At 46.0% G+C, this 10,788-nt stretch overlaps 1 protein-coding gene and 1 pseudogene across 2 annotated transcripts in view; both read left to right on the top strand.

Annotated features, from left to right (window-relative positions):
* CDH13 (cadherin 13) overlaps positions 1-9,717 on the top strand; it is a 975,207-nt gene extending 965,490 nt beyond the window's left edge. For both annotated transcript variants that reach the window (XM_032853867.1, XM_032853868.1), the window contains exon 14: positions 9,663-9,717. In XM_032853867.1, coding sequence (XP_032709758.1) covers positions 9,663-9,670 — 8 coding nt within the window. In that variant the 3' untranslated portion in view covers positions 9,671-9,717. The remainder of the gene's footprint in view (positions 1-9,662) is intronic.
* Positions 1,389-5,981, top strand: LOC116865924 (annotated as a pseudogene).
* Positions 9,718-10,788: the final 1,071 nt, after the last annotated feature.

Here is a 10,788-nt window from a genome sequence, read left to right as displayed (position 1 = left end):
GGAGGGATGGATGGATAGAAGGATGGATGGAGGGAGGGATGGAAGGATGGAGTGATGGAAGGATGGAGGGATGGATGGATGGAGGGATGGATGGATAGAAGGATGGATGGAGGGAGGGATGGATGGATGGAGGGATGGATAGATGGAGTGATGGAAGGAAGGAAGGATGGATGGATGAAGGAGTGGAAGGATGGATGGAGTGATGGATGGTTGGATGGATGAAGGATGGGTGGAGGGATGAAAGGATATAAGGATAGATGGATAAAGGGATGGAAGGATGGATGTGTGGAGGGAAGGTAGGAGAGAGGGAGTAATGGAAGGAAGAATGCAGAGAAGGATGAATAAATGGAAAGAAGGAAGGATGGATGGAAGAAATATATTCTTCTCTTTCTTTTCTTCTTTTTTTCCTTTCTTTTTTTCTTTCTCTTTCCTTTTTCTTCAAGAAATAAAATATTACTAGTAAAGGTGAAATCCCCTGTGTTTTTCTCCCCAGTTTCATTTCCTTTTCTCTTTCCCCAGAGAAAATACTGTCATGACTTAGACTATATCCAGATGTTATTTTTTATGTTTACTACACACACACACACACACACACACAAACACACACACACACCCTGCTTGTAGTTCTGTTTTGTGCAGCTTGTCAAACTCCATGTAATTCATGTCATACTGAGCAGGATGTCCTGTACCGGCTTTTCTTCCTTACCACATTGCATTTCCATGGTTCTTCTGTGTTATCCTGATTGGGACTTGGCAAACTCTGACCACAAAGAGCTGGGCAGGAAATACTTTGGGTTCTGTGGACCATATCAGCTTTGTCACATTTTCCTTTTTATCACTCTTTTGTTGTTCTTTCTGTCTTTTGTTGTGTTACCGCTCTCCAAACGCATGAAACCATTCCGAGCTGGAGAGCCACACAAACACACTGTAGCCCAAGAGCCATAGGTCACCCCGCTCCAGTCCATCCATTTAAGTGCCGGAGAGCATCTGTCCCACGGACACCGTGAGGTGAACTCCCCATGCAGCAGACACCCTGGGATCATTTACGATGCCCTTCGCCGATCAGTGCTATTGCACTAAACATCTGGAATCTGTCTCCCCACCAGCTTCGCAAGTTAATCCTCGACAGACAGCAAGCCCAGCACTCGGTGTGGCTTCTGGGAGTCACCGGAACTCACACAGAGCAGAGCCTGGGTACACTCGAGGGCAGTACTTCTCGTGTGATTGTAGAGAAGAAAGCGTGGTGCGTGTGTCCGTGTGTGTGCGCGTGCACGCATGCACACGTGTACACAGAGAGAGAGAAGATAACGGAGTGGCCACTCACACATCAGCCCTCGTAAACCCAGTCACGCAACATCCAAGCCAGACTCTCCACGACATCGCTTTGAAGAACCGAGGCTCTGCCGGGCGCGGCTCCCTTGTCCACGACTCTGGACTGACTGCCAGTGAGTTTTTCAAAGGGAGGCTGGCTGAGCATGGTGGACAAGGAAGCACTGATTTTGCCAAAGAAACGTAAGAAGAAAAAGGAGCAGAAGTCAGTACTGGAAGAAGATGTTTCGTAAATACAATACGATACGCTGAAGAATTTCTTATCACCCCCGAGTCCGGGGCGGCCCAGCTGGACGTGCTTTGGTGGTCCCTGTTGCTCAAGGACTTTAATAAGCTAAACATGAGGAGGGGGTACTGCGGGCAGAGAGGACAGGACACAGCATCATTCTGGATCTGGATGGGAGCGGCTGTTAATTACGTGTGCAGAATCAGCCACTTGCTTGTTGAAATCCCAGCCAAGTTCGGGCAAAGAATGTGTGGGACCCGTCTGGCTGCACGGTGCTCTTGAAGGGGGCTCCCAACTTTGTGGGGCTCTAGGGACTCCGACAGGTGCCTTATTCCAGGGACCCCCCCGTACTGCTGCCGGAAAGAGGCAGCTCGGAGCGTGGACCCCCGACAAGAGCCAGATAATCACATGTGGTCCTGGAAGAAGACAAGGACTCTTCAGAGTGAATTGTGAGGCCGGCACGTACATCCGGGCGCCGTGTGTGCACCTCGCTTTGTTACTGGGAGTTGGTGGTCAGAAGCAGGAACTTCAGAGGGCTCGTTCTGGGGTCCTGAGCAGAAAGGACCACCTGGGGACAATTCCTGACATGCCTGACGCCCAGCAACTGCATGACAACCACAGGGATGGGACTTACCTGCAGCAAGCTTTCCACCCTTGGAAAAGCTGCCGCCTTCTCATCAGCGGCTGGTGACCACAGTCAGCTGTGGGGCCAAGATCAGGCTTGCAGGGGTTCTCCAGCTTGAGGATGGCATCAGAGTCACTCAGGAGATGGTGGTCATCACCACCAACGGGGAAGCAGGCTGCGTGGCTGTTCCGTTAATGACCACAGCCGTGATCTCTACTGGGACCAGGATATGGTAGCCAAGATCGAGAGAGTAATCGTGGAGAGAGACACTTACCCTCAGAAGTGGGACTCAGGTCCAAAGACAAGTCAGAAGAGGCTGATAGTCAAGCAGGGCCTTCTGGGTCAGCATGGCACGCCCACGGGCAGCACGCCTGCCGCCTGGATGCAGGAATCTGTAACCGCAAAGAGAGGGACGTCTGGTGACTCCGTCGGCTGAGTGTCTGACTCTTGAATTCAGCTCAGATCATGATCTTGGAGTTGTGAGATCGAGCCCCGCATGGGGCTCTGTGCTCAGCGAGGAGTCTGCTTCTCTCTCCCTCCCCTGTCCACTGTCCCTCCCCGGCTCAGGCATGCGAGCTCCGTCTCTCTCAAATTAATTGATTAAAGAGAAACAGACAGTGACCAGTGTGGTAGCCCAAAGCGGCAGCGAGAGAGTGAAAGTGACAAGATCTCAAGAAGGAAAAGAGGAAGAAGGATAAGAAAGCCAAAGCTGCTCTGGAGAGCCGGGGGGATCCAGGAGATGGGAATATCGATGCCACCAATAAAGAGGAGGAGGAGGAGGAAATAAAAGTGCAATTGACCTCTGGGTCGCGGACCCCAGTTTTAGCACCAGGTCAGGTTAGGAGTAGAAATTAAAGCCTTACTGAGAAAACAGAATTCCTTTTGTTCTTGAAGGAACCAGAAAGGGTGGGGAGGTCCAGGATACCGTAGCTGCAGCCCAAGAACTACCTGACCTTCCCTGGTGTGCTCATCCCATCCTGTCATATTTTAAGGATGAGGGTGAAGGACGCAGGTTCGAGGCCAGCCCCTCCTATCCTTGGGAGAGTTGGGAACCCTCTCCCTGAGACCCAGCACAGCCCAGGAACCATCTGTGGCCATTTCAAAGGAGGCAACCACTCCTCCCAATGCTGGGAGAAGGTTGTACTTTTTACGTACTAAAGCTTACTTGTTTTTAAGTTAAAAATAATAATAATAATAATAATAATAGTTGAAGACTTCCTACTGCCAGTTGCTGAAATATGTATTTCTGGGCCCATCGGCCCTGTAGAGCCCACATCCCGGGTCACACTGGCCTCCAGCACATGGACCCAGTGTTTGTATATATATTTACACAATATTTTTGATAATAATACGCATATCTGCTACTACCAATCCATATATTAAATATTAGTAAGATTTAACCTATCTGTACAGGTTAAGATTAAGGGGACTGTTAATAATGCAGCAGTATTTTCTTCTGAAGCAGGGATTTTTTTCCTGGGCCTCCTACTTTGGAGAACTACAGAAGTCAGTAGTGAGCAGATCCCCAAAGACTGCCCACTTGCCTCTCCCAGCTGGTAGCTAGGATCACAACTCATCCGGGGCAGAATCACCTGGTAATTCCTAAGGAACGTATGTTCATTTTATATTCAAAATAGTATCATCAAGAAAAGACAGATGCATGCACACTACAGGTGAGATGTCAAATGTGCTTTTTGTTCTCACAAAGGGAACCATCCCAGCGAGCAGCACACAGCCATCCACTGTAGGTAAGGCCACCTGGAGGCAACATCAGAATCATCCTAAAAAAGGAGCTCAGCACCTCCCTGCACAGCTAGAAATGTCCTAGGTTTATACTCCAATGTTTTCACCACAAGACGGGTAGGTTTAGCCCAAAAAAGAGTTAGGAACATGAGCATTCACCTGCTTGACTTCAGAAAGAAACTCCATCTGTCCGTATATAAAAGGCATAAGACTACATAATACTATTCATTTGAACATGCGGTCCTGCCAAATATAACGGTGCTCGTTTCATTGTACACCTAGCGGGAGACGTCCTTCCCAACGAGGGAGGTTCCTAACAAGATGTGTGAGGAGCGGGGTGAGAGCTAGCAGGAGTAAGGAACCGTGGGTATCCCCTGGCTCAGAATTCTTTGTAAGAGCAGAACTCAGAGTAGCCAACCCACCTGTGTAGCTATTAACATGACATTGACAAGAAGCAGAAATGGGCCTAAAACACTAAGCAAGGTGGGGTGAAGGTAGGGACATCTACAAGCACTAACCTAGATTATAAAGGGCAGGGACAGCAACTTCCTGACCCTGCTTGATGCTTCTTTGAACCAGGAGTTGGCAAACTACTGTCCAAAGGTCAAACATGGCCCACTTCTGTTTTTGTAAATAAAGTTTTATTGGAACACAGCCATATTTGCAGTCAGCCTGCTTGCTGCTACAACAGCAGGGTTGAGCAGGAACCACAGAGACCACATGACCTGCGGAGCGGAAATACGGATTCACCTGGCCCTTAACAGGAAAAGCGTGCCAACCCCTTCTCTGAAGCCTTGCTCTTAAAACCGCAGTGATCGCATCATACAACATGGCGGGAGGGGATTTTTTTTCCTCCTCCCCTCAAATAACATTGAGATCCAGGTAGAACAGCTGAACCAAATACCCTAATGTCCCAGGGCTTTTTTATTTTCTTCACTGGCCGGGAGATGTTATCCCACTTTATAGATGGGAAAACAGGCTCGGAGACGTCCCAAGGTGCGTGGGGCGTGAGGCATTCACCGTCAGACTGCCTCCCCGCAGGAAAAAGTGGTAAAAACATTTCAGCTTGTTAGGAGACCACAGAAGGCGTTACTGCCACTGAGAAGTGAAATGAGGGGTCTGTACCTCCTTTTCTGACAGCTGAAACTGAAGGGAATAAAACTAATGACATTGCAAGAAATAAAAAATGTAAATGGAATTAATTTTACTGCCAATTTCATTGTTGAAGGTTAGTGTTGCTGACACTGGAGAGCTATGCTGTGCTCCCGCAGGACCCTCCCCACGAAGCAGGCTGACATCTCTATTAGGCTGTGTCTTGGGAGGCGGGGGGCTCGTACGGCTCTGCATGGTGTGACACAAGCAGCTCCAGGGGAGAATATCATCCCGAAACCTTTCTGAACAATTGTTTTAGGTTTAATTAATCAGCAATAGCAAGAACATAAAAAAGACAGATCAGGCGAACCCCATTAACAAGTACCAAAATGAAATGTCTCTACATTGGCGAGGAAGGAGAATTGCATTGTAACCTCGATCACAATGAGAAAGTTTCAAGATGTGACCAAGATGAGCAAAGCAGCTGCTGAAAATACTTCTAATGCATTGTGTGAAGGTATTATTTGGATTCCATCAAATTCACCCATTTTGAGGGTACAGTTGGCTGCATTTTGGTAAATGTGCACACTTGTGTAGCCACACCAAGTATCAAGGTACAGTTTCCTTGTGTGCCTTTACTATTGATCCCTTCCCCTGAATCCAGACCCTCATTGATCTGCCTTCTCTGATTATTTGCTTGCCTTTCTAGAATTTTCTATACACGGAATCACATAGACCATGTTGTCAAGGGCATCAGTATATTGTTCCTTTCTGTTGTGAAATGTGTTCTGGGCAGAGACAGGCCTGGAGGAGCACCCAAACCAGGGGGAGAAGGCTGCCCTCTGCCCGCAGATGGTCCTGAGCCATGCTGTACAGAGGTTCTATGGCCCCTTGAAGGGGTACAACTGTGTGGATAATGACATTGACCTCCCAGGGCTTCTAAGTGCCATGCACACGCAAACCTAAGAGCTTTACCTAAATTACACAGACTAGCTCATGTAATCAAGTCGACAGCCTTCAGACGTAGGATCCTTTACGTTACAGTCTGAATTGGCTTGAACACGATTGGAGACTTTTTTAATTTAGCCAGTTTTATTCAGTCCATTTTTTTTCCTCAGTGACCAAAATTATTATTTTAAGTAATAAACACCACACTGGAAAACGTTTTTTTAGCAGCTTTATTGAGGTATAATTCACATAACATAAAATTTACCTGCTATAATTAAATTTATCTACTTCACTGATTCTGGTAAATGTATAGTATTCTATAGCACCAAACTCTAGTTTTAGGACATCTCCATTACTGTGTAAAATTATCTTGTGCCCCCTTTACAATCAGACCTCGCCCCTGTCCCAGCCCTGGGCAATTTCTGATTTGCTTTCTGTCTATAGTTATTCCTTGCCTGGACATTTGATTTGAATGGCAGCATAAAATATGTAGTCCTTTTCTTTTTTTTAAAGATTATTTGTTTTTTTATTTATTTGACAGACAGAGATCACAAGTAGGCAGAGAGGCAGGCAGAGAGAGAGAGAGGAGGAAGCAGTCTCCCTGCTGAGCAGAGAGCCTGATGCGAGGCTCAATCCCAGGACCCTGGGATCATGCCCTGAGCCAAAGGTGGAGATTTTATACCACTGAGCCACCCAGGCGCCCCTATATAGTCCTTTTCATCGGGTGTCTATCACTTGGCATAATGTTTCTGTGGTTCATTCATGTTGAGGCATGTATCTGTAGTTTTTTTTTTTCTTTTTAATATCGAGTAATATTTCGCTGTATGGATATACCACATTTTTTTAATGCATTCACTGGGTGATGGATATTTGAGTTTTCCAATTTGGGGATTATATGAATTATGCTGCCATGAACATCCATATATGTGTCTTTATGGGGCACTGACCATGCTTTTGAGAAGAAATGTTTCAGCATTCGCTATTATGAATTTAGGAAAGGTCCAAGTTCCATGGCAGTGGTGTAGAACCTCAGGGATGTTTGGGGAACCAGGGACAGGACCCTGACAGGTTCTGCCAAGCATCTGCTCCCTTTTGGTATCTGCTTCAGCCTTCTATTAAAAAACCATGTCTTCATCAGGAACATTGGGCTGGGGGTCAGAGAAGAGATGAGGGGAGATGTGTGGGTCTTGATGTAAGATGACCACCTCCTGGGGAGGATGAAGGGTCTCATGGTTGGGAGGGTGTGGTCATGAAACCAAAGTGAGCAGCTCTTCAGAGTCTGTCATGACTCAAAGACAATGGTGGCCCAGTAGCCTTGAGGATCTGGGGATCAGTGCTGGAAGAGGAGAGATCTGAGCTGAAGATTCACTTTTTGGCACTTCCCTGAACCACTTCTGGGGTGACATGTTTAGGAATGCTGGTATAATTTACAGATGGGCAGAGGTTACCTTCCTGTCAGTGCACATTTGCAGAAATTCCTTAAGGATTTAGACTTGTCTCCAAAGGCAAGAGAAACAAAAGCAAAATGAACTCTTAGGACTTCATCAAGATAAGAAGCTTCTGCACAGCAAGGAAACAGTCAACAAAACTGAAAGGCAACCTATGGAATGGGAGAAGATACTCACAAAATGTCTTATCAGATAAAGGGTTAGCATCCAAAATCCATAAAGAAGTTACGCAGCTCAACAGCCAAAAAACAAAAACTCCAATCAAGAAATGGGCAGAAGACATGAACAAACATTTCTCCAAAGAAGACATCCAGATGGCCAACGGACATGTGAAAGATGCTCAATATCACTCATTGTTGGAAAACACAAATCAAAACCACAGTGAGATGCCACCTCATACCTGTCATGATGGCTAAAATTAACAACTCCGGAAACAACAGATGTTGGCAAACATGTGGAGAAAGGGGAACCCTCCTACACTGTAGGTGGGCATGCAAGCTGATGTAGCTACTCTGGAAAACAGTATGGAGGCTCCTCAAAAAGTTACAAATATGGCCCAGCAATTGCACAATTAGGTATTTACCCAAATGATACAAACATAGTGATCTGAAGGGGCACATGCACCCAAATGTTTATAGCAGCAATGTCCACAAGAGCCAAACTATGGAAAGAGTCCACGTGTCCATTGACAGATAAATGGATAAAGAGGATGTGGTATATATAAACAATGGAATATTGCTCAGCCATCAAAAAGAATGAAATCCTGCCATTTGCAACAACATGGAAGGAACTAGAGGATAAGGAACTCAAGGGTGGCCCTTAGTGAAACAAGTCAGTCAGAGAAAGACAAATATTACATGATTTCATTTTTATGTGGAATTTAAGAAATAAAACAGATGGAGGATATTTTAAAATAAAATTCACAGTGCCATTTAATATATTCAAGTCTTTCTTCAAATATGGGGGAATATGGCTGGACACCAGCCCTGCAGCCCAAGTAACTAGAGTTTACGATAATGGTGGCAAGGACAGTGAAAAGGTCATCTGGAAAGAAGAAATTAAATGCGTTGCGGAGACTCCTGTCAAGGAATCACCTTTAGCCTTCCACCTTCCCAGTATCATGTTGCTTACACTTGAGTGACATTACAGAGACTTTTTATCTCATTTTAGAGATCCTGCTTTAAATTTCCCAAACAGATAAGTAAGAGGATTAACCTCTAAAAGCCAGGAGGTACAGAGTCAGTGGGTGAGTTCGTCATACTGATCTGCCCCTCAGCAGGATTTGAATGAAAAGACCCAAACTTTACAGAGTTACTCCATTATAGTCTGTCTAGCCATCGGTTCATTCTAGAGTGATCTACACTTACATGGTGGGTTGACCTGTACACTTGTTTATTTCTTTGATTATAACACAACTTTTAGCAGTACCATTGGCCTGTATAAAGCCAAGATATAACAATAATAATTAAGCAAAAAGAGCAGATTCCCACTCATGCTATTATCCAGCAGAGGGGAGATGCAGGGCTGCTATACATCTTAGAGAATAAGCACAGTTTTGGTGACCTCATTAATCTTGGACGAGACAGTCCAAGCCATGGAAGTGGAGGAAGGGGTCATGAGACAAATACAGGCGGCTTCTGGAAGCTGGAAAAGACACAGAAGTGGCTTCCCCACTGGGGCCCCCAAAAGGAACACAGCTCCTCCAGCACCTCAACTCTAGCCCTCATAGGACCCATTTTTGGACTTCCGACCTCCAGAACTCTGAGAGAATAAGCTTTGTTATTTCCAACCACTAAGCTCGCGGCCGTTTGTTACAGCAGCCAGAGGAAACTCATACATCTTCTCTGAAGAACCACCCAAACCTCTCTCGCTCTCCCCTGTGACCAAAAAAATAACATCCAGGATGCTAATCAGTTTCTCAGCTACCAAGTCAACTTGTCCCTAAAACAGCCGCATTCTGGGCTACTGTGCAAGGGACAGGGCTCACAGAGGCAGTCGGCCCTCTGGGTCTAAGAGGAGGTGTCTGGCATGAGCGTTTTTATATCAGTCCAGCTGTTTAGACATAAACCGGCTTGACTATTCACGCTCTCTTCAAATGTTATGCCAAAGAGGAAAAAAATTCCCCCAGGTAGTGCCGTATTTATAAACGTGTTTATGACCGCGTGTCTGCCATTCGTCTGGTGCTTAGCTAAAACGCTTTGCATCCAAGCTGTGCTATGCCTTGACTTAACTCTGAATCTTTCCCATTCAGGTCTGTGAGAACTCCTGACATTCGAAGCTTGACTACCAAGTTTCCATAGCAACAGGAAAAAGAAAAAAAAAATCCAAATCTGAAGATTGCAGTTTACAGCTCTCAAACGTCACACCTAGGCCTCAATTGTTCCAGATTTTTGTTTTCTTTGCGATTTCACCGGCTCTGTCCTTCACCATTTCTCCTTTAATTAATGGAATCTTCTGAATTTTCCCTGGCTGTTTAAAGATCACGGCATATGACTTGACCTTCTGGGAGCAGGGACAATGACTACTTTTTCTGATGTGTTGCCATGTCGCTAGTCAGCACGTCACACACACAGCTTTGTGGGTTCGTATTTGTATATGTGTGAGTACCTGTATGTGTATATACACAGTATTTATAGAGAGAAATGCTACAGAAGGAGCCTAGTTTTGATATGTCATTCTTCCTTGAGAGGTTACACAGAGAAAGAATAGAAGCGATGCACCTGTCCCCTCCAGGGCCGCGGGCCCAAGTGAGGCACTAGCCCAGACCACAGAGCTGACACTCCTCCACCGTCCACGGGGGTCCACGTGCCACCACCCCCCTGCCAGGCAGGTCCACAGAGAGGGAGAGCAGAGACCCAAGTCCTTCCTCTCTAGTAAAGGACTACGACCCGTTTTCACTGCCACCCCATGCCATGATCGTGAGCAAAAGCGGAGAGGAGCAGAGCAGCAAGTCTAACCATCAAATGCCAAGAAAGGGGCACTCTCTGCATTTGTAGGTGTCCCGAATCCAGTCCCACCGGTTCTCACGAGGATGCGGATCGTAGCACAGAATAATCTCTCTCCCTAGTGTCTGTACATTTGCAGATGTCATCGTGGAGGCCCTACCTGCATAGAAGGAAATCGACAGGTGTCACGTGTGTACACATATATGCCCACATGTATAGACATCCCTTTCTGCACATACACGTTTGATTCCTATATACATAAAAGGCATCAAATAGAGTAAATACAGGTAGTTTTAAAAGTACCCTTTTGTGTGAATCGACTACCGTTGTTTGCAAACCTGAAAATAAAAGATGTTCATTATGTATGAAAAGTAATTGATTTTTATTCTGTGAGCATGTCAGAGAGGAAAGTCCGTGCTGTACTAAGATTAC

Source organism: Lontra canadensis, unplaced genomic scaffold, assembly GCF_010015895.1.
Source record: "Lontra canadensis isolate GAN:19392208 unplaced genomic scaffold, GSC_riverotter_1.0 scaffold8, whole genome shotgun sequence".
Lineage (NCBI taxonomy): Eukaryota > Metazoa > Chordata > Mammalia > Carnivora > Mustelidae > Lontra > Lontra canadensis.
This window is presented reverse-complemented; position numbering and strand designations above follow the sequence as displayed.